Genomic DNA, 23,868 nt, shown 5'->3' with positions numbered 1-23,868 from the left:
TGTGCATTTTCTATGGCTCTGAATGCAAAGTTACACATAAGGATTCTGGGGGTTGTTTTTGCTACCTATCATTTGTTTTAAGCATAGGAAGTAGAGTATTGCTGAAATATGAGGTTTACTATGCTAGTTAGCTGTCGTTGTTCTTAAATATAGTATAAAGTACAAATCCTGAATTAATGGAATTCTTATTGTAATGTGTAGCAACACATGCATTTGCATTAAGAAGCATTTTCTTCAAGAAGCATTAAACATCTGATTGTGTAAAGCCTTATTTGGTTTGGGCCTTTTCCTGGGTTCCCCCCTCCCTTTCCCTTTTGTGTGTGGCCTCTTGTTCAAGGCTAATTCATTGAAGGCCTTTTTGCTTAATTAATTAATTAATACACAGCTATGACTACTAAAGTTCTGTAGCTTTAGAGGACGTTACACGGTTGCCTTGAAGGACTGATATTGAGAGCTGTGTACAAAAGCTTGCTTAGCAAAGCCTAACTGAGGTATTTGACCTTGATAACAATGTCAGTTCTCTACCTTCTGTTTGGAAAATAGCAGCTTTCTTTTGGAAGGATATTTTTTTCTTTTGGCAGCGAGAAGAACATCTGCTGAATTTGGGCAGAGCATAAAAATAATTAAGTCATGCAGTTTTAAAAGTGGTTGATAATAATCACTTCTCTCTTTCATTGTTTAAGGAACAATGAATACTGCCTCAACTTCAGCAAGAGGATCGTATTCCACAAACCACCCAAGACCCTTTTTTTTGGCTCAGCCATCAGCTCAACAGCCTTATCCAAGTCCTTGGCACCTCAGTTATGTATACAGCCCATACTGCTTATCTGCTCCAGGTAAGGTAAACAGCAGCTCTCTGTGGGATCTTTGCTTAGTTACTTGCTTACTTCTTTCCTCCACTCTTGCAGTATCTGTGTTAGTGAGCCTCTTGGGAGTTTAACTAACACTTAATGAATCAGATTTTTGGCAACTGTAGCACATTAATTCTGTCTTATATATGCAGTTTGTGTGGTGGAAAGCATCTGCTTCTGGAGAATGGAAGCTAAGCAAAATACTAAGTAATGGTCATCCTGCTGATACAGAGCTCTAGAATATACTTAGCAATTAATATGTGTGGGTATATATAAACTCCATATGTGCATACGTGATAGGTATGGATAAACATAAGCTGAAGAAAATAAGAAAAATATTGTTAAATACACCTTGTAAGCACTATACCTATGTGAACTTCTATCTGGAGCTGTCTTTTTTCAAAGACAATGTTATAGCAATAGTCTGTGGAAAAAAAGTACAAAAAAATACAGAAAGCAACTTGGTGAATGTTCTAAAGGATGAAATCAAGCTCTGGTTAAAGTGTAGATGTTGAGAAGCTATTCCCTAACAAAGAACTCTCTGAGGTTCTGCACCAGATTTGTTTCTAAAATGTGGAAGGTGGTGTGTTTTATTTACCGATGTGTCTGGTCTTGTAGGTGTCCCTGTCTATGCAAGTAAATCTGATTCCGGAAGACTTATTTCAGAAAGATGATATATTTGTCTTTTCTCTCTGACTAATGTCTAGGCTTCCCAAGTGGAAATCCATATTTTCCATTTTATTCTGTTGGGCTCCATGAGTACCCTGGATTTCTTGTCCCACAACATCCAGTGCATGCAAGAATTAACAGAAGACCTTATTTTAATGCTGCCTCACCTTCCCCTGTGTTCTATCATGCAACAAGATTTAGACATTATAATAGTCCTGGGAAGAAAATGGAGACAAAAGAAACACAGACTGATCCTAGACAGCCTGAAAGCAAGCAAAAAAGGCAGCAAGATAGAGAAATGAAAGGTTGTGATGCAGGAAATATAGCCTGTGTTTCTCCTGGTATAGGTACAGAGACTGAAAGTACTTCAGAGAAACAAGATTCATGTGGGTCTTCTATCGTGGTAGACAGAGAGTTTCATAATAAGAACCCTGCCAGCTCTACACAGCATAGAAGTCTTCCTACTGGAAGCTATGCCTTTGAGAAGGAAGAAGTGAGGATAGAATATGGAAATGGCTCTCCAGCTATTCAGCTGTGGAAGTCCTTTAAAGAAACAATTCCGTTGTATGACGTGGCAAGTGGTAAACGAGTTCCAGAGAACATAGTGCCACATGACTTATTTTCTGCTAGCTCGTGTGAAGGTCTGATATATGGCCCTCATGAAGGGGAGAATATACTGCCAGGGGCTTGCTTAGATGAGAGAAAAGCTGTTGTCAGCTCCAAACAGGGTGCTGAAACTCTGCAGGAGAGAGATGTCCAAAATAATGAAGTGAAGCTGGATGCAGAAAAGCTGGCAAAATGTCCTCCAGGTGAAACCATGGCAATGCAAATCACAGAGTTGGCAAGATCTGTTGGGGTAGATCAACCAGTGGTAATAACTAAGAAATCTAGCACTATAAGGTCTGCACAATCAAAAACTTCTCAAGAAGAGCCCAGCTTTATTCAACAGGCAGGACTATTTCCATCTAATATGGAGGTAATGAGTGACTTTCAGCAGAAAAAGCTGAGTTTAAGCCACAGTGCAACCAATGAAAGTCAGACAGAAAAAAGTATTTGGTGTGACAAATCAATTGAGAAGTTTGCTCCCTCTAGCACCAGGCTGGCTTGTTTGGACAGTATGGACACAACCTACAATGTTTGTTTGCCACAAAGGAAGCGTCAATGTGCAATCAGTCTGTCTTCTGATGACATGTCCTCTAGGGAGGAAGACTCATCAATTGATAATGTCTCAGTGTCTTATTTTGTGCCTGACTATGTGCTTCAGAAGAGCATGCATACCTTTCAGAAAAGTACAGAGGGTTTAGAGAACAACAAGCAAATTAGAAGTGGTGGGTCCCTTAATGTAGATGAAGTGGTAGGAAAGGAGCAGGTGAACAGCTTGAATGACCAAGATGTCAACTCTTCAAACACAAAGATCAAAGAGACTTCCAGTAAAGGTAGAAAGCTGGGAGCTCTTTCTAGGTCCTCTAATAGGAAAGAAATCGATTCTCTCAACAAAAAAGCAACTAAGAGTTTATCAGAAGTCGAGGACTCTGAAAAATACTCTGTGAAGGGAGAAGAAGAAGATGAAGATGGAGAAGATGAGTATGAGGAGGAAGAGGATGATGACATAGATGAAATTGAGTATTTCTTCCAAGAAGCCCCTCCATATGGCATCTTGATGCCAAGTGAAGGAAATTTCTACCAAGTTGGCCAGAGAGTGCTTTGGAAGCCACCTAAAAATGCTGTACCAGCACAATTAATTAGCTGGCCTGCTCAAGAGAAAATAAAAACAAAGAGTGGAGTTGTTGAAAATATTGATATAGTTTACAAGCCAAAGAAGAGAGAACAAGATGAAGTTGTATACAGTGACTATGGGTATTATAGAAGAAAGAGGCCTATGACAAGAAGAAAAGGACTTGAACACCAGCGAATGCTACGGAAATTCTTGGGAGGTGAGCTAATTGCTAAGGGCAAAGTGCTGATCAGTGGGATACACAAAGAACACTGAATTGCAGTTTCAAATAGTAGCTTAAACTAGTGGGAAGATTAGAGCATGTTGTAGCTTCAAATTTGTCCGAGAGCCAGAAGTCCTGCAGAACACTTTCTGAAGCAGAGGAAATTTGCTGTAACTTTTTACCTATTGCATAAGGACTCTGCATTTTCACAACTAGCAGAGAATAATGCAGAAACTCTCCTTTGTGTTAGATTTGATATACTTAACTCTGACATTCATGGCAATTTATTAATTTGTAACATTTAAAGTAATTTGGATTATGTATTTACTGTTGCTTAATATCTTAGAAGCTCTGCATTTAAGTTTATACTGTCTGACTCTCCTATCACAGACTAATGCTGGGTGCATTAAACAGAATTAAGTTCATTATAATCTAGTGGACATGACCTGTGTAACTTCCCTGCAGTGGAGGAGTCAAACAATTTTTTTAAAATTACAGCTGCTGCTCTCTTTTAGCAAAAAAGTGTTTTGTATTTTTGAAAAGTTGATGTGAAATGTATTAAATTTGACCTGGAAAAGGACATCTTATTTAATCAAAGGTAAATACTCTTAGGAATTGGGTTAGTTTAAACTGAGATCAAGAAGAGTTATCAGTTTGCAACTGGTTATGTGGTCATTTCAGTAGGTGGCTGATGTTTAGCCTTGTATCGTGAAAACCAACCGAAACAGGGTGATTTACTTCTAATAGCAGGCTTAGTGTTTTTTAAACTTTATTTTCTTTGTTCAAAATATGTAGACTTAATGTGTAACTTGTAATTTTTGTTAAGTGTGGCCTCCAGAAAACTGTTTTAATTTTAACAGACTCATACAGATCCAGTAGTTGGCTTTGCATTCTGGCTTTTGGATCAAACAGTACACCAGCATTATCAAGACTAAATACTGACCTTACTTTTTTTTTTTTTTTTTTTTTTTTTTTTTTTTTTTTTTTTTTTTTTTACCTTCATTAGGAAGGCTGTTAAGGGGGAACATGGGGATACCACCTGAAGAGTACTGGATTAGAAGTGGTGCTAAACCCAGATTTACCAGCCAACTACGTGGTAGTTTCTCACCTCCAGCAAAGAGCAAAGATCAAGGTACAACTCTGTGTTTTTGTTCTTAAGGGACAATCAAAAGAATATGATACAAAATAGCAAGCATGTGATAGTGGTATAAGATTTGAAAATAAGAAAACTAATCCTTGTTGCCTTGATATTGATTAAATGCTTGTCAGTCAACATATTTTGGATATGTTTATAGATTTCTCAGAAACAAGGTAATAAGGATGCATCAGAGGTATTTCTGGGGATTTTTAAAATAGGATATCAAAGCATTAAATGCTTTGATGTGGCCAAAGCAAAGCCTTTCTTTGTAAAGTTACTGCCATAAGTTGTAATATTAATTCTTTATCCAGATAATGCTACTCTTGATAGCATATGCAGTGGTAGTTCCTAATTTTGATCAGTAAAACATACAGGGAGTTCTATGTGGTAACTTCATATGCCAATGCTCAGAAAAACTAGCATGAACCAACAGTTGCCCTGACACTGCTAAAGAATGATCAAGCACAAATCATTATGCTCTAATTAAGGAAAATATGAAGAAATCAGTTACTTTAACAAAGTAAAAGCTTAGATAGTTTCTTAGCTCATGAAGCGGAGTGGTTTTTTTCCTCTTTATAGTTAATGTTTTACTTGGAGTTCAATTCTGGTTTTGATACTTTTCAAGGGTGTTTGAGCTGTTGGAATGGCTACAGAATTTGTTGTAGTGTGGGTATTGCCACTCTTCCGGGCCATGTGTTTCAAGTATCTCAGGGTCAGTCTATCAAATAATGGGGTGTGAAGCTATCTTCAGAACAGATTGATTTGCTTCTCTTCAGTTCACTGCTAATATAAATCAGCTTTGCTTTATCAACAGCCAAATAGACAGTGTATTCATTAGAGTTCTTTCTCTGCATTGCTTTCCTGCTTGAGCATATTGGCCTTTGGGATTATTTGCCTCTGCATTGGAGGCTTTCTATCTGCAGACTTCAGTGTTGTAGGATTTTAGTTTTTAATGCTAGCATGTTCTATAAAAGTTGAAAACATTTTACATTAGCAGCATTGTTCTTGGCTCCTCTACAAGAACGTATAAAAATATGGTAATAGCTCTAAAATAACTGTTACCTTTAACTTCCAGAATATTTCTTCTGCATCTTTGAATTCATAGATGGTGCAGCAAACAGAGGATGTTTGGTCTACTCCTTTCTTACTCTTCCTCTTTTTCCAGCCCAGGTAGTTTGAAGAAGTCATCACACTCAGTGTTAGGAAGCAGGAACTGGTGGTTTCTGTTTGTGCCAATGGGTGCCTCAGAAGTGCTATTAAAATTACATCCTCTTAAAAAATGTTGTCTATATTAGCATTTGCTTTTTCAAATTAAAGTGCCCTGCAAGTAAGGAGGTTTGTCTAAATGAGTTATATTACTTTGGCAGTAATATCATACATGAAATTTAACTTCTTGAGCAGTGTACTTGTATTGCATAACTTCACATGAAGGTTGAAGTTTTTTAAAGACAGTGAGTGAACTGGGTCACTTGGACAGCACCAACTAGTCTTGAACACTTGAAAAGAGAACTAGAGCAGAATTATCCAATGCACTAAGTTCCTTTTTCACCACATTAACATCTATCCAAATTATGACCCAAAATACAATGCATCCAGAACTATGGCTAGACAGTGATTAAATATTGTAGATGGGTGAGGCTTGCTTGACATGTGTAGTGTCAATTTTATCTGCTACTAAAATGGGTACAAAAAAGGGAGGGAGAAAGAGGAGCACTACAGACCAGCTGGTGAAAGTCAAGGTTAAATTTGCCTTGAGACTATGTGTTGGAGAAATAACACCATTTGTATCTTGTTATTTAGTGTGCCCACCTTTGGTTAGACCAAAGAGGAGAAGAATTTGCAAGCCGGCTTCAAAACGCAGAGACACGAGACATGAGGTGGAAGAAGTAGAAATGCGGGAGCTGCCTAAACACAGTGTATACAAAGGTTGGTATACAGTGCCAAGCTACAAAAAATGACTGTTCCAAGCATTTTTTGTCTTGGGGACTAATCTTTCTTGGTTTGAACTGCAGGGATGTTGGATAGTGTGTGAAATAATAGCAAATGCTATATATGCAGACAAGGTTGGGGGGGGAAGCAAGCTAAACTTGGAGCATGTAATCACCTTGCTGTGAATGCCAGACAGCTTTGACCCAGGTTAGGTTCCTTCTTTAAGGTAAGGGTGGAGGAGGAAATCCACACCAAAATCTGCCGTTTATTTTCAGTCTAGTTGTTCTTCAGACTGCTGTACTGTCTTTTTAAAATGCTGGGGCCTATGTTACTATGCAGTGTATGCTTTTATTTAAGCTGCTAATCTGTCTCAGCCTAAATGATTTGTAATTTGATACAACACAAATGCATACAGATAAGTCTTAAGGTCTCCAACTTCATGGAGTAGGAACTTCTGGCTATTTTGGAGGAAGATGGGGAAAACAGTGGAGGGAAAAATCAAAATTAAGTAGGTTCAGCAACAAATATTCTTTTGTGCATTTGTGTGAGTCTGAAAAGGTTGTAAATTGAAATGATCTTATCTGTTATGCTAGGATATTCCAAAGCCCAACACCACTCATGCACATTTTATACTTGCTGGGAAGTGGAGTATATATTTTTAATATCAACCATCTGTGCCTGCAATAGGAAAAGGCAATCACTGATACCTAGTCTTTCTTTAGAAGCAAAATGACATAGTTTGGATGTGGAATATATACATAACTTTTTTTTTTTTTTTTTTTTTTTTTTTTTTTTTTTTTTTTTTTTTTTTTTTTTTTTTTTTTTTTTTTTTTTAATTTTCTTTTTTTTTACCTTTAGGGCATTGAACAAGGAAGTCCCTCTCTAAGAAAAGATAATTGCAAATATTGGAGCAAAAGGGGGTGAGGGGAGGGAATATCAAAGATCTGTTCTGTATAAATCCAAGATTTGATCATTATTCTCGTATATTTTGTAAGTTGCTGTTCACTCTAAAAGGGCAAGAAGTGACACTATAAAGACTGAGGACACAATTAAAATGGAATGCAGTATTTAATCCAAAGTCACCTTTTTATAACTAGCACATCCACTATTTAAATAATAAATTTCACAGAATTGCACTTTGAGACTTCTTGTGTTCCTTCTTTACACAGCAGCAAAAAACTTTAGATGGCCATGTATGTGCACAACTGCTATACTAGCATGGTGATTATTGCTGCCTGTTCTTAACTGTGCAGGATTGTGAAGCCTGTCCATGTCATCTCATAGTCATATGATGTGGACATAAGTACAAGATTTTTTCTATCAGCTGGATTTTTTTCTGTCACAATGTAAAGGAATATAGTTACAGCTGTATGAAGTCAAGCGCTGTTCTAAAGTTTCAAGGCAGTTCCTCACATCTTACTCTCATGATTGAGGACTAAAACTAAAGCATTTGAGTTCATGTGATGCTTCCCTTTCCACCTCTTTTTTCTCTGGAGATTTTTGAGTCCTTTATGGAGACCGTGAGCTGGAGAGCTGGATCTGAAAGGTGAAACAAAAGTTTTTAGGGGTGTGCCTTGTTTTGACTTCCTACTGGTGACTTCTATGACTTAGTTGATACTGTGTCTGGAAGTCTCTTTATAGAATAGTCTTTTTATATCATCTTTATAGATTATAAAAGTAGGTCTGTGCTAAGCTGTCCTATGAATAATGGTAACAGACTGGTCTAGATGAGGTGGATAGCTCAAAAATATGTAACTTTTTCCCCATGTCTGTGAAGGCTATTATCACTGTGTGAGAAAAATTAATAAATATTGCCAGTCTTGAATGATTACCAAATAAAGTGATAGTGTCAGTAAAAAAGATAGGGAAACAAAAAAAAGCCCAACAAAACAAACATCTGGTTTTCCTTAAAGGGTGGGGTAAATGGATAGACAGAATTTGTCTTTTGCCTCCTCTCCTGTTCTTACTCTATCCCTAGAGTAACCTACATGGATAAAAGTAGCATTTCCTGTGATCATGTTCAGGTTTTGTGCCTACTTATTACTAGTTTAATGTGTAACTGAAGTTATGTTGTTTTTCCCTCTCAGTGAGGAGTACTGATGTTTCCTTACCCAACTGATCTTTCTCTTATTTTTAATACCACCTGTTTAATTGTTAAAGCTCTGCTATAGCTACAGCCTTTATCACAAGATGTTAGGGAAAAAAGCTATTGTGATGACAAGATTTCAATTCCTTTTTACTTCAAGCAATGAAAGAAAATAAATGCAATAAAAAAATCTTATTTGGCTTCTGGGCTGCACAGATATTTCTGCACCAGAACCTCAGAGACTAAAATGAGGAATTCAAGCATGAAGCTTTCTAACACTCATTTCTGCTGATAGCTTAGCTGTATCTTTTGCTGCTTATCTGATAAAGGAATATTCATGACCTCACAATCAGATTATATTCTTACTTTTGGGAACGGGTAATACTTGACAGTAACTCCAAACGATCATCCTGGTCATCCTTTTACAGGTCTTGCCCTACTCGATGTGATTTCTACTCAGATGCAAGAAGCAATGTAGGGCCTAGTGATGCTCCTGAGAGGAAGTGAAGAAGTAGCAGTAGGAGACTTCACACAGCTTTATCTGAAAACAAACGCTATTTTAAGCTGGTTATATCTTGTACTATACCAATGCTATGCCCAATGCTTAAAGAAGTATGCATGAATGCTCCAGTGATTGAGAAATAATTCTTTGATAAAGTTATATGCAGTGTATTCTACTCTAACAGTACTAGTCCTGTGACCTTAAGCCAAGTAGATTTAGGAGTTTTTTTCCATTCAGCAGCATGGACAATTTGTGAATTGCATCTTAACTGGCTTACAGCTGAATCTAATTCCAGTGAGTAAAATGGCCGTGCTTCACAAAGGCTATGGAGTACAGACTGCATTTAAAAGGCTATGAATTTAAGCCCAGGCTCTTTTTATTCAGTCAGGTAACTAAGGCACAGTGATACTTAGTTTTGCAGATGCACATACGTGTCAGCTTTTGTTCCCACTGCAGCCAGACTGACTGCCCAATGACTCACTATAGAGCTGGCACTACTGTGAACTGGTAACTGTTGCAGTACTGCATTGCCTTTTTCACACACTTCCTGCAGCATCTCCTGAAAGGCAGCTGAAGAATCTATTTGCTGCTTGGCACACCAGCAACAAACCTTAGAGGAACTGCCATACTGAGACGATTGTTTGGACAGACTGTCTGTGGCTCAGGATTTCTAAATCATTATTTGTAGCTAACTGAAACCCCTGCTGCAAAGTGGGTGTGGTGTAATTACTGAAGTGGAGCTGTTGACTTGCCAGGTATTAATTCTGTATTTTAATTTTCAGTTTGGCAGCACCTGGATGGCATAAATTTTTTTCCCTTTTACAATGCCTGGTGTTCTGCCTTAAACTGGAAAATATTAACTATAGGTCTTTCTATTGAAATCAAACAAAGGAAGACCAGAGCCAATGGCAAAAAAAAAAATAAAACCCAAACCCCAAAAGACGGTTACACTGAAGGCATACCAAAGAAAAACAGATTAATTATTTTTTTAGAGTCCTTAACTTCCCCTGATTTGCTGCCACTGGCTGTCTCACTCAAAAAGTTTATAAACCCCCACTAACTGAATGGCCAAAGAAATGAGGAAAATATCAGTATTTTACCTGAAATACATTTCTGACAAAAATGGTGCAGAGTAGTAAGATAAAAGACCCAGAAAGCTGTATTGCTGTATTGTTTTAGCTACATTTTGCACTTATTTAGTTTCATGGGACTATATAATTGTTGGGCTTCAACAGAACATTCAAACGGAAATCTAGGCCTACAACGACGGCCAGAAAAAATGCTTTTTGAACAAAAACATTAAATGCTTATGATTTAAAAAATAACGCTAGTCAGTTTTTCAAGACTATAACTTTCTGTCCTGCTTTCTGGATTTACTTCTACATAGAACTGTTTTTCATTAATCTAAAGGGGTGTTGGTATTTATCTCTAGTCTACATATTTTTAAAGAACTTATCTTAAATGACAGCTTTGGCACTGTTTAAAATGCTAAATGATGACGTGAATCATGCTTCTCAGCACTCTAGCCCTGGGTGTTAAAAGTGCTGCTATAAATCTATTGAAACTGTTAAATTTTGAAATGCTACTTTTATGAGTTGCAGTAAAGACCTGCATGTGCTATGACAGAGGCTTATAAAACTGGAACTAATACAGGGAGAACAAACAGGAGTCATTCACATACCTTCCAGTGTAAGAAAGATTAAAGGTGTGTGAAATTAAACTAGTATGAAGCAGTGTGAAAGCCAATTGCTACAGATCAATTAACTAATAATAAAGGATTTATTGCTGAGGAAAATTGCAAGATTTATAAACAGTGAGTAGATATAGAAGAAAATTTATATCCAAGGCCACTAAATACTGAAATCTAACCCATGATTCTAAGTACCTGCACCACAGGTACTCTCACCAGTAGAGGCTAAGAGAGCATGTCAGTGAAGTAACAGAAATAATAGCAGAGTTTGCACTGTTCTGCTGTGCAGACATCTTCTATTAACCATGACTGGAAAGATACTAATGTAACAGACCTTTAGTCAGGCATAGGAAAGTGATTTGGCATCTCCAGCATTTAAATTAGATTTGACAAAAGTTAGAAATGGTCTGCTAATTTATTTTTTTTAATTGTTGAGATAATAAACCCTGATACAAAGAGAGGTCCATTAACAAGGAAGGGGATTGTAAAGGAAAAATTGAATTTTTTTTTTTTTTTTATTAAACTAAGCTTCAGAACAATCTTAAATGACAAAAGCTGAAGTACCTGGAGTAACTGAAGAGACCTTCAGTTAGCCCTGCTGTAGATAAGCCTGAGTAAGAGTTCTCTTGGAATGCATCAGGTGAGTATCAGGCTTCCAGGATCTGTTCAATAATCTATGAATGCATTAATCTCAGGACCAAGTGTGGCAATACAAGAATCCTAGAATGGTTTGAGTTGGAAGGGGTTATAAAGATCATCTAGTTTCAACCCCCTGACACACAAAGGACACCTCCCACCAGACCAGGTTGCTCAGAGCCCTGTCCAACTTGACTAAGAGAATCAGTCCATTCTAGATCTCCCCATGCTATTTCAGCTGTTAAAGCTGGTTAAAGAGCAAGAATCTTAGAATTTGATTATGCTGCTGATAGAGGGAACTACCACGAGTCACCAGTAAGTCCCATCACAGGGAGCTCTGCTAAATACAAGTGAAAATACAACGCCACCTTCAAGCGCTGGGAATACAAAACAAACTTTTTTTTAAGTAGCCCTTGCTTATCTCTTATTTTTCCTCAGAACATATTGTGAATGACTGGCAAGGAATGGTGGGTTAATTTTACTAAGTCACTCTTAGACCTATAGGAGGGAGGAAAAATTTTAATTTTTACTTTCTCTCATCCTCTCTTCCAAAGCTCTGAAGAAAATAAAAAATCTTAGATGCATTTTAGTCTATGGTTCCTTGATTTCACTGTTAATGTTCACTCTATTGTATTAGAGATATATCATGTGGGGTTTTTCTATCAATTTTAGCATACCCACAGAGACTAAATTCTATAGTTCTTTCAAAGCACATCTAGTTTTCTCTTTCCTTTTGCACAGTACCACTATCCATCATCTAGCTCCTCTAGTCACAGCTTGGTACTAATGTACCTTGAGGTATCAAAGAGAGTTGGTTACTGTAATGCTGTTTATAGCTATCTCCGTCTTTCTGGTTGAGTGATGCCTTAAATCCTGAGTTTTCTGTTCTGCTTGGGTATGCTTTTCCATTGTGCTTAGGGAAAAAGACAAAATAGTCCGATATCAGCGATTAACTCAAGGACAGCGTCTTCAAACTCCAGGCCCTAAGTATAAACAACGTGAAAAGAGGAGGGTCGGCTAGCAAGCAGGCAAGGAGGATGAAACCTTACAATTTGAGACTATTAATTGGATGGTTGACTCCTTTATGCAAATAGACTAAAGTCCATAAAGATGTGAGATCATGTGACTAAGCCCTCTTTTGCTTCCATCTTGGAGCCATCTAGGCAGGGCAGGGGCCACACTGTGGCACTGGTACTGTCAGGGTGTGGCCTTTGAAGGCCTCTCAATAAATACCCATTTTATTCCCCTTAACTCTGGTAGTCTCTGTTCCAGCTCCTCAAGGCATCATGAGTCAAGATTACATAAAAGAAAAGGGAGGTCAGTACGTAAGGTCTATTAAGTACAGAACTTTCTCTTCTTCTTGCTTACTATTTCTTTACTACTGCCCTGTGGCTTCATGTGTATAGTTGAAAACTATTTTGAGAGCCTCCCATGTTTATAATCTTGTGGGATGATTAAAAAAAAAGTTACCTCATCAAATTGAGTAAACATAAAAAGTAAGTGGGAATTTATTAAACCCAAGCCTCTTAAAAAGGAAATCTCCCTTAACTTGTATCAAAACAACTGATACGGAAGAATATGCAGAAATTAGTATTTTTAATTTCTTATGTGAAACCTCCCTTTTTAAATAACTAAACTCACCATCTCTTTGCAGTTAAGTTGAATATCTAACATCATTATACTTGGCTCTTACTTCTATGATTTAGACACTGTAGATGTTTCACTTTAGATGTTTCAGAACTGTATATTAATGGTAATGATGTTGATATTTTGTTACACACATACACACACATAAAATTAAGTCTTGCTGATGCTGCAATTTTGTCTTAAAGTAAATCCCCTTGATTACTACTTTTCCCCTGCAGCAGTACTCTTTATTTCCTTAGCTGCCAATATTAAGATATGTACACAGAATTTCAGCATGTATGCAGAGAAGAAAATGCAGTATAACCTGCTCATTATAAGCACTCTAAGGGAACTCTCAGTGCTCTGCATGGTGCAAACTGCAGTTCTGTTACAATGAGGCTTTGTATATAATAAAATATCTTCATGGAATAAAGACACCTCAACAGACAGTCTGCTAATGTTGCAGGTTTGTTGGTGATCCCTTTGTGGTTGCCACTTTCTGCTGCTGGTAATGGGCAGCAATGCAGAGCCCCATCTGACCAAGCTGGCTGACTCTCTGTATGGGTTTTACAGCACAAAGATATGGTTTAATGCAGCTTTCTTCTTTCTGACTGCAGAGGGACAGAAGAGGATGCCAGTGAAGGATGCTGTATGCATACACAAGTATGTTCCAAGTTTAATAAAGCCCTTTCTGGTGTTTTCCTCCTCATTCTTTGGATCTTTCTTTGCAGTTCACAAGTAGAGAGGTCAGTGAGCATGCAGCAGGTGCCTGCTGTCAGTCAGATTCTGACTTGTCATTAGATTTGGATGATTTACGCTTCTTCTTTTTCTTCTTCTTCTTTTCTTTTTTTTTCTTTTCCTTTTTTCTCTTTTTCTTCTTGTGTTTATGTTCTGAGGAAGTGGAGCTGCTGCCATCTTCATCATCCTCATCACTGCTATCAGATTCTGAGGTAGAGTCCTCCAGGAGCTGCTTCAATTGCTGTATCCTGAGTTTAAAATATGTGAATGAGAATCCTTTCTAGCTCTCCCCTACCTCTAGTAATTTATCCTAGCTTTTGTCTTTCCTTCCTGGCTTGAGGAATGGAAGCTGCATGCATAGGGCAGAGAATGCTTCCTCTTTTTACTTAATTACACTCTCATGTACAGATAATATCATGGACTGATAAAAGCAACACCTTTGAGACAAGCAGATGTTCTGCTCTCAAGGACTTTCCATCCCATTGGATAGGAAAGGCAAATTAGCTTATTGGCTTATTTATGTGTGCAAAATAATAAGGCAACAGCTATCATCAGCCCACCTGGTGATGAGAAGTTCTATGCTTTTTCCTACAGAAGCATATTAGGATTAGGGTATTACAACATTCATTGCCCTGCTGATACAGAGAGGATGTCAGTGAAGCTGACAGAGAAGGCTCTACTCTAGAAGCAAAAGTATTTTTGAAAGGCACTCTTCCTCTGAACTTCCTTTGAACTCAAGGATTACTTGAAAATAGGGACAAAGTATTTACTTATTTTATTGTTGTCTTCTGTATCCTCTTCAAGGATTTCTCTCCAAGAGTGCTGCTCTATGGGCTACCTATAGTTTGTTCAGTTATCCAACTGAAGCACTTCAAGCAAGAAAGCATAAAAAACTGCCACTTTATATAATAAATAATGACCTCACAAAAGTAGTACTATCAGGTGCCTAGAACTACCTTTCTAAACCCTCCCTTCATTTCTACTGAAAGCATTCTGACAAACCAAATTTTAGAAAACATCTCAGTGAAATCAGTGAAAGAAAAAAAAAATCAAATTGTTTTTTTTCAGGCCTAAACCAAAACCACACCTAAGTGCCTTAATATCATGGCATAAATGCATATAACTGCTTTTTAAACTTTGTTTTGGGGGAAAATACAGAAGCTAAAGAATTAAAGTGATTTGAAATACTTAAGAGTAATTATTTAGAAAGTAGAAATGCATCAGTCTCTCTACATAAAACAACTGCCATTAAAAAATGTTCTGAGCTAAAAGTAAGCTACTGTAAAAAGGTCATCTATACATTAGTGCCACATTACCAAAATAAAAACAAAATTGAAAATGCAGTTTACTACAGACGCACTCACCTCTTTTCTTTTTCATGACGCTTATTTTCCCTTATTATATCATACATTGGATCTTCATGTGCCTTGAAAATGGAAAACAGGAAATACAGTGTTATCACCAATGGTTTTATTTCCTAAAAAAATAAACCAAAGCAATAACTGCAAGAGGCCTTTATTAAAAGATGGAATATGCTTAGCAAGCTCACTGTCAGACTTAGCACTGTTCACCTGAACTGGTGTGTTTGCTTTAGAGAAAGGTTATCTAGCTACATCTCCAAAGAAGTGGACTCTCCTTAAGTATGTATCTCCCTACCTCTCCAATCACAGCCAACTATGAGAATCCCATATATAATCTATGGGAATAGCTAGACATAGATTAAATACTCATGTTCAAAATAATGAGCTGTACCCTTATAGTACATTAAAAAATTTTGGATATAAACAAACAGGAATACAGGAGCAAGGAATGTAAGACGTATGGATAATGAAGTTGGAGCTGTCCTACCATGCTAGGCACTACCATTACTAGTTCTTAAATCAAAGTAAATGGGCATTGCAGCAAAATACAGCTGTGAAGGAAGACAGCAAATAAACTTTACAGACATATAAGGTGGGCTCATGCCATGCAAGAATGCAGAAACAAGGTGGGGTGTTCATTTCTGTTGGAAGATTAAGCAAACAAGTCCAAGATGCTGACCAGAGGTAGGAATTGAAATGTCAGGAGCAAATGAAAGATGTTGGGAATGCACCGTGAAGGGCCTTGGACGTACAACAAGAGTTCGGTGCAACAAAGAAGCCTGAGGGAAAATGGAGAATAGAGGCAGTCTGGTCATGGGAAAGGGATAAAAATACTCTTTGCAGGTGCATGCAATCAGTATGAATCCAGAATCTGGACAGACTAAGCCAAGATTACATTTTTCAAGGATAGAAATGAGGACATAAGACATGAAGTGATGACAGCTTGAAATATAGGTTAATGATGCAGAGCAACAGAAATAGTTAAAGAGATCACACAGGAAGAATCTGCAGAACTGAGATGTAGCTTCATGTAGCAAGACATTAGACTTATAGACAATGACTGCATTACAGACCTAGACAACAGTATTTGTGATGTGGCTGTTCACAGTGAGAGCAGAAGGCTTGAAGCAGCTGTAACGTGGGCAGCTCAAGCTTGACTAAACATTTTTTGTTATGTTGACATATTAATCACCAAAAAAGAATATAATGGTTGAAATAGGTTCTTGAAGATTTCCAATTTATATGTAAAAATTATTAACTTTTCTCTTGAAGAGTAGATTTTCTGCAAAGTCAAACATCCAACCACACCTGTAGCTTTTCCTTTATTAGGAGATTTTCGGCATCTATATTATACTAGAGACAGAGGAAAAATTCTTAATAAAGCATTATCTAACAGGCTTATCTTCAGTTGCAAGATTATGCATTATCAGTACTAAAAAATACAAGCAGTAATACTACAATATTGGTACTCACTACTCTAAATTGTTCCAATTTCTGATTGCCTTTAATAAAGAATGGGCATTCCTTATCTCCTGTTCTGTGTCCATAACGTTTACATCTCCAACCTTTAAAAAAAAAAAAAGCAACAGTGAGTTGCACCTCTGAGACAGATCAGAAGCAGCATAAAAAGCCAAAACCACATTTCTGCAAAATATTTTCAACCAGCTGGAAGAAACAGAGAGATACAACTAGTATGTTGATAAATGTAATGTCCATAAAATACAAGGCTATTACAGCCTTCAAGATACTGGTTGCTTTTTTATCAATTTGATGTCAATCTACCTGGAATTCATCATCTGTCCACCAGACATTATGCCCTCCCCCAGTGTAAATGGATGGATGTATGATGGTCCAACGACATCTGGAATATTTTCACAGTCTTACACTGCATAACTTTGACTTCTTTTCCCAAAGGCATCCAAAGCCCTTTTGTTGGGGCATGTGCCAGGAATTCTCGTGCGCTTTCATTGCCTGGTACATCAGGTATGCAATCTTCTGGTTTTGTTTCGTTCTCCTACAAATAAAAAAAAAAAAAAAAAAAAAAAAAAAAAAAAAGGACAATAAAATAAAAATAACTTTCTTTTTTAACTTTGCCAAATAAATACTTCTAGTCTACAGACCTTTACTTAACAAGAAACATATTTCATCCATTACCTTTTTTCCTTGTAACACACAAAGTATCTAAAATACTTGACCCTTTCTTTTTTTTCTCACGCTTGAATTTTGCAGCCAGAACTTTGCTGGATTTCATTCCTTCCCATCCATTTTAATAATTTATTTAAATAAATAATAGAAATGAAAACTTAATGCAGAGACTTTTTTATCCTCTTCCTGCTAGTAAGACATAACAATTACAACGAAGCCTTCACAACGCAAAGCCGTTATTTTTTAGGGTAAAAGCATTACTTTATGGCTAAGGTATATAAATTTGGCAAAAGTAATGAACATGACAAAAGAATTATTTCAGCCTAAGCAATGGAGAAGAATCCTGAAAAGATGTCATTCAAACAAAAAGCTGCCTTCCATAAACAGCTCCCCACTATCCACACTATTAAAAACTGTATGAAGTGTGGTAAGAGATGATGAAAGACCTGGTCTCCTTCTATCTGATTCTGGGCATTTCACCCTGGATCACCAAGACAAAGTGGTCAGCTTGTAATGATTCCCTGAGATTTTCCTGGGAAGCACTTACTTCTCTCCGTAATTTATCTAGGTAACATGGACACTTGAACACCTAAAGAACACGTTTTGTGAAAATCCCTCATAATCCTAAAAAACTACTGCTATTTACCAACCTTAATTAGCCCAGGGGGAGGTTTCTCATAGCTGAAAAGCAATAGAAATATTGTTACTCTGCAGCTTAGCACAGACAAATAAATGGAATAAAATACAGTTTTTCAGTGGTATTGAGTTAAAACCTTCAGCTCACATTTTTCCTTGAATTTTACCCTATAACTAATAACTAAGAACTACAGCAGAACACGTATACAGCAAGCTGAGAGACAGCATTTATATTAGTACACATGCAAACTCTTGCAAACTTCCTTCAGATTCATACTCTTGTGGGAACACTACTTCCTGGGCATACGTGGTGTATTTGATTTAGCTTCAGTTACTATACATGCATAATTCTCTCCTCTTTTTCTGCCGCATCCCTCCCCAAAGTCTCCAGACTTCTTTATTCCAGCACTGCTGGATCATAAACAGTCAGCTGAAAATGTCATCAGACTGTTCACTACACCTAGCTTTGCCAGCCAAACATAATACATAGTAACTTCATCATCTTCTGTGTATTAAACCTAAAGACAGATGCCTACTGACCAAAGTACCATAATTTTCTGTAGCATTTCTTTGGGGTTAACAGTAGATAAAACATTTGTTAAAATCCAAGCAGCAAATAGGTACTACATAGAGCATACAGCATGCATGAGTAAATGCATGTGCTAAGGAGTTAAATGCCAAGGCAATATGAAATGGTCCTGGAGGTAAAGAATACACATTACTTAGAAAGATGCAGGTCTGTGTAACTGGATTTGTATTTTTTTTTCCCCTCAAATCTCATCTGTATTTAAACAGATGCAGTGTTTCCTGTAAACTGCCGCGTTAGTGAAAGTACACAGAAATTTTAGAAGAGAATGAAGATTTTTTTGGTTTTGTTTTTCAATGGCACAAGAATGGCACCGTGCAAGCTCAGAGTCCCAAAATCTTTGTTTTATGGAAGACTCTTTTCAACAGGACTTTCCAGACATTATCCATATATTAACTCAGCAGGACACAAAACATCTGTACTGGCTGTGCATCACTTTAGGCCATAAGTTTGACGGCATAGGCGATATTTCACCGGCTTAGCTGTGCACACACACCCCTACATACCTATAGGATGGCTAAGCACAATCATACTAATACAGTAAGAACATCAGGGAAAAGGTGGTTAAAGTATGTCCATCCCATTTTTATAACAACAACTTCGGAGAGCTGTTTGGTGCACTTAACAACAAACTGATTTTCACTTACACACAGAAAAGAAAACACCAAAATCATGTTCTTGTGACCTTCTTTATTCTACTAAAACAGTAATTCCTTTTCAGTGAAATAACATAAACCTTTTACAGCACCTTTTTATCCCAGTTCCTTTTTCTTTTTCTTTTTTTTTTTTTTTTTTTTTTTTTTCTGCATTCTAATGAAACAACCTCTGCTCCTATGCAGCATCTCTCGGACTTGGAGAAACCCGGGGGAGCCCCTTCTGTGCCTCAGCGAGCCCTTCATAAGTCACCAAGCAACTCTGCAAGTGGCCCCGAAGCCCTTCTCCCGACTCACCCTTAAGGGGACGGGAAGAATAATCACTATCCCCTAAAAAACCCCAAACCCTGCACTGGAAACGAGCCCCAAATGCCGGCGGGGTGTGCTCAGGGCAGAGCCAGGGCGGAGCCGTGAGCAGCCTCCCCTCCTCCGCTCCTTACAAAGACTCCAGGTGCTGGATCTTCTGAAGCTGCTGCTCCTCCTGCCTCTTCCGCTTCCTTTCATGCCGGTCCTGGGTCCTGCTGCCGCCGCTCGCCGCGGGCTCCGCATGGCTCCTGGCCCGCGCCTGGCTGCCCCTCGCCGCTTCCTCCTCCTCCGCTCCATCCTCCTCGTCCTGCCCCAGCCCCCTCGGCGCCCGCTGGGCCATGGGCGCGGCGGCCAGAGCCGCGGCGGACGGCGGCGCCCCGGCGACGCCCCCTCCCCGCCCCCTCCCCGCCCTCCGCATCCCGGTTTCCGGCCGGACGCCGACTTCCTCCGGCGGCGGCAGCCTCGGGCAGCCCGCCCCTCAGGGAGCCGGTCGCGCTCCGGGCTCCCCTTGCCGCAGCCTCGGGCACCCCGGCATCTTACCGGGGGTTAGGAATAACGTGTGCAGTGTTATATATTTAAAATTTAAGAAAAAAACCCAAAAGCTACTTCCCAGTCATTCCACCCTTGCTGGAGAGCCACTGCGCCGGTCGGGCGATACTCTGCCTGGAGTGCTGCATCCAGCTCTGGGGTCCCCAGCACAGAAAGTACATACAACTTTCGGAGCAAGTTCAGAGGAGGCCACCAAGTTGATTAGAGGGGTGGAGCACCTCTCCTGTGAGGAAAGGCTGAGAGAATTGGGATTGTTGAGCCTGGAGAAGCGTCTGGAATGACCTGACTGGTCTTCATTACCTGATGGGAGCTACAAGAAAGGAGGGGGACTTTATTCAAGGGTGTGTAGTGACAGGACAAGGGGGAGTGGATTAGAACGGAAAGAGAGTAGGTTTAGATTAGATAATGGGAAGAAATTCTTTACTGTGAGGGTGTTGAGGCATTTGCACAGGTTGCCCAGAGAAATTGTGTCTGCCCCATCCCTGGCAGTGGTCAAGGCTGGATTTGGTGGGGCTCAGAGCAATCTTGCCTAGTGGTGTCCCTGCCCATGTAAAGAGGTTGGAGCTGTTATAAATTACTCATCACAATTGGGTAGGTCAATCAATAAAGCAGTTTATTAGTTCGTTGATAAGGAATAGACAACACAGCGCTGGGAACATGGGGAGTCTGTGCTCTGCCAACACATCTGTCCCACCTTTGGTCACTGCCCCTTTCATAGGCAGTATCCTGGTGGGCTGTGACATGCCCCTGTGCTGGGGTACAAGTTCGAGCAAGCCCAAACCTGTTGGCTAGCACTCCAGCAGCAGTGGCTACAAGCCTCTACAAGGTCTGGACAAGGCTCGAACATGTTTTCTGGTTAGACTCTTAGCAAGCAGGGGCAAGCCTGCTCATGTTCAAACAGGCCCATGTTTTCCTTATACGTAAGAGTGGATACAATTTGTGATTATAGTGACAAAATAATAAAAATACATAAAAACAACAACAAAAATCAATAATTTACAACAAAGTGATTAAAAAATATAATGAAATTAGATTTGCTTGTATCTCATGTCTATGCTTTACTTTGGATTTAGTATTCTTGTTTATATTGATTATAATGACACGAATCACTATGTAACATCTCACAGAACTAGGTGATCTTTATGGTCCCTTCCAACTGAAACCCTTCTGTGATTCACACACCCGGACTGAGGGTGTGTGGATATGCATGGGGGAATATGGCAGTGGGTTGGCTATGAGGTATCAGGGAGCAGGTGCCCCCAGAATGAGGGAAGGCTGAGGGAGTTTCTTCCCTCACCAGGCTGAGGATGCAGCTGAGTTCCCTCTGAGGGAAAGGGTCTGGGTGAGCAAGGAGGGCTTGCCCCATCATGGTGCTCACTGGGCATTCTTTACTGTGAGGGTGGCGAGGTAGTGAAACAGATTGCCCAGGGAAATTGTGGATGCCTCATTGCTAGAAGTGCCCAAAGCCAGGCTGGATGGAGCACTGAGCAACCTGGTCTAGTGAAAGGTGTCAAGGGAGTTGGAGCTAGATGATTTTAATGGTTCTGTCCAGCCAAAACCATCCTATGGGTCTATGATTCCATGCTTGCTGTGACCAAAATACATGTGGCTGGAGAGAGGAGAAGGTTAGCATCCAAGCCAAAACCCAGAGCTGGGTTTGGTTGTTCCTTCTTTTATTTTTTTTTTTGATGGGTGGGTTGCTGCGTAAAAAGGTACATGTTGGTTGTGGGACAAGGTTCTAATGCCAAAAAGTCTCTAGATAGAGACTTTATTTTGGAAGCAAACACATCAAGGTCTGGCTTGGGCCATGCTGCTGTGGTGGGGCCTAGCTGACAAGCAACTTCCTCTTCAGTGTATGAACACCACTGGAGAGGCAAATCTACCTCCAATCTTTGAGTTTCCTGCCTCAGCTGTGATCTTTCTATTGGAGGATGAGCAGCAGAAGTAGATTGGTATTGGGAAGGTAAAGTTAAAATTTCTACTTTTGTTTCGTGCTGAAATTCAAGGGCACATGAAATTTTGGGAATTCCTTAAGACCTGAGCGAAACTTGAAAAATATATCTTAGAAGTCCAGTAATTGAAGCTGTTTTAAACTGTGATCGTTGTGGTGCTTCAAAAGTGCACATCAAAGGCAAAGGATGGTAATTGCTATTACAGCACCCTGTGATTCTGAAGTGCAATAAGACAAACATGGTCCTGAGAATGCCTATTTTTTACAAGGTAAAATGCAATCTTTCACATTATTTAGCAATGTAATATTGTTAATCAAACACTATTTTAATATTTACTTTAGCTTTTACTCAGTAAAACCTTGTCTGGGATGAACATTCACATGTCATGTTTCTCGCTTGCATTCAGCTAAGTGGCTGCCATTGGAACTTCAGATCCCAGAAAATTATTTTTGTCCGATTAATTGTCACTGTCCTTTTCAAGGCAAAAGGTGCTTATTCTAATGTTTAAACAAAATAATCTAGCTTTTACATGTCATTATACTAATTTACACTATTGATGAACATTTTTGTTTCATGCACCATATTTTTTAGGTTTACTGGCCCTGGAAAGAATGCAGAGGCCATTCTCTTCCACAGAACAACACTCAGCAGCAAAGCAACATAACCTGGCAGATACACTTACCAAAAAAATCCAACTCCTGCTCTACATTATGGACAATTGAGGGAGAGGTGGGGACTACTAGCTGGTGATCAGAATCCGAATTTACTGTGAGTTACTGTTGCTTATAACTAGGAAGGCTAGTAATTTTTTACTACATTGATTGGGTTAAACATCACACAGACAAACTTATACATTTTGCAACATTTCTACTTGATTCAATCTTCTTCCTTGTTGACAGTTTTGATCCAATCTTCTTGCTCTGTTTGTTCTTGCCAAGGCATTTTGGCTATGAAACTGCTTATGCTAGTTAAATCCACAGTACAATCTGTTTTAGCTTCCTTATATATAAACTTATTCGCACCTATCCATCTGACTGAGATGTCATGAGATGATGCATAAGTTGTGAATAAACCATTTTCATTCATCCTATGGGTTTGTAGGCAGCTTGTGTATTTTCCTTAGCGGAGGACCTTTGGGAAGTAGCCTTTATTTGGGCCTAAACTCAGAACAAGCTGAATTGCTGGCTTGTCTTGAAAAGGCAGATCACAGCAGCTGACTCGAGGTGCAGAACTCCATTAAGACCTCTTTTCTAAAGGCTTAGAGGCAAAATCAGTTTATTTGCTAATCTGAGTTAAATATCTGTCTATGAGGCAAATGCAAGGTGATGTGGTTTAATATAATCCACTGTGAAGTGGGTTAAGTAGATGACTTGATGCTTGCTGGAGGCTAAGAGATTTGCTGCTGTGACACTCCTAGCACGTGCAAACATGTCAAACTGCAATCACTCCCTTACATGGTCACGTATCTTCAAGCAACAAGTGAGGTAGGTGAAGTATTTTTACGTGCTGCAATTACATCTAAAATGTCTGAAAGAACTTAGATGAGACATTATCAGTTTTTTACTCTATTTATAGAAATGGCAATAGTTACTAACTATTACCAATAGTTAGGGACAAGCTGGACTGAAGCCTACTAAATAGAGACTTTATGTTGGAAGCAAACTGAAGTGATATAATAGAGGTTTTTGGCCCCCCTTTCAGGCCAGTGTCAATGTTATTTTCAAGTGCTTTTTTACTTCACTTTTTCAAACTAACAGAGTGGTCAGCCTCTGAAACAGCTTTCCAGTGTGATAGGTCAGTGACAAAAAATCTAATATGATTCTAAGATGGAGTGCTTCCAGTTCATGAATGGTATTCTGTGGGAGAGATGTGTGAAAT

At 38.9% G+C, this 23,868-nt stretch overlaps 2 protein-coding genes across 2 annotated transcripts; one reads left to right on the top strand and one right to left on the bottom strand.

Annotated features, from left to right (window-relative positions):
* Positions 1–681: 681 nt before the first annotated feature.
* On the top strand, positions 682–7,660 carry LOC130249746 (uncharacterized). The gene is made up of 5 exons (XM_056484811.1): positions 682–836; positions 1,559–3,454; positions 4,464–4,589; positions 6,396–6,521; positions 7,383–7,660. Exons 1-5 carry the CDS (start codon positions 689–691, stop codon positions 7,388–7,390), a joined length of 2,304 nt encoding a protein of 767 aa, XP_056340786.1. The 5' UTR covers positions 682–688; the 3' UTR covers positions 7,391–7,660.
* Positions 7,661–12,917: 5,257 nt separating this feature from the next.
* Positions 12,918–19,869, bottom strand: RP9 (RP9 pre-mRNA splicing factor). Its single transcript, XM_056484813.1, has 6 exons — positions 19,624–19,869; positions 17,959–17,989; positions 17,048–17,177; positions 16,637–16,728; positions 15,167–15,228; positions 12,918–14,050 (listed from the first exon to the last, which is right to left on the bottom strand). The coding sequence occupies exons 1-6, from the start codon at positions 19,827–19,829 to the stop codon at positions 13,840–13,842; spliced, it is 732 nt and encodes a 243-aa protein (XP_056340788.1). The 5' UTR covers positions 19,830–19,869; the 3' UTR covers positions 12,918–13,839.
* Between the last annotated feature and the right edge of the window lie 3,999 nt (positions 19,870–23,868).

This window comes from Oenanthe melanoleuca, chromosome 2 (assembly GCF_029582105.1).
Source record: "Oenanthe melanoleuca isolate GR-GAL-2019-014 chromosome 2, OMel1.0, whole genome shotgun sequence".
NCBI lineage: Eukaryota > Metazoa > Chordata > Aves > Passeriformes > Muscicapidae > Oenanthe > Oenanthe melanoleuca.
Note: the sequence above shows the minus strand (reverse complement) of the source record. Positions and strands in the feature narration are given on the sequence as shown.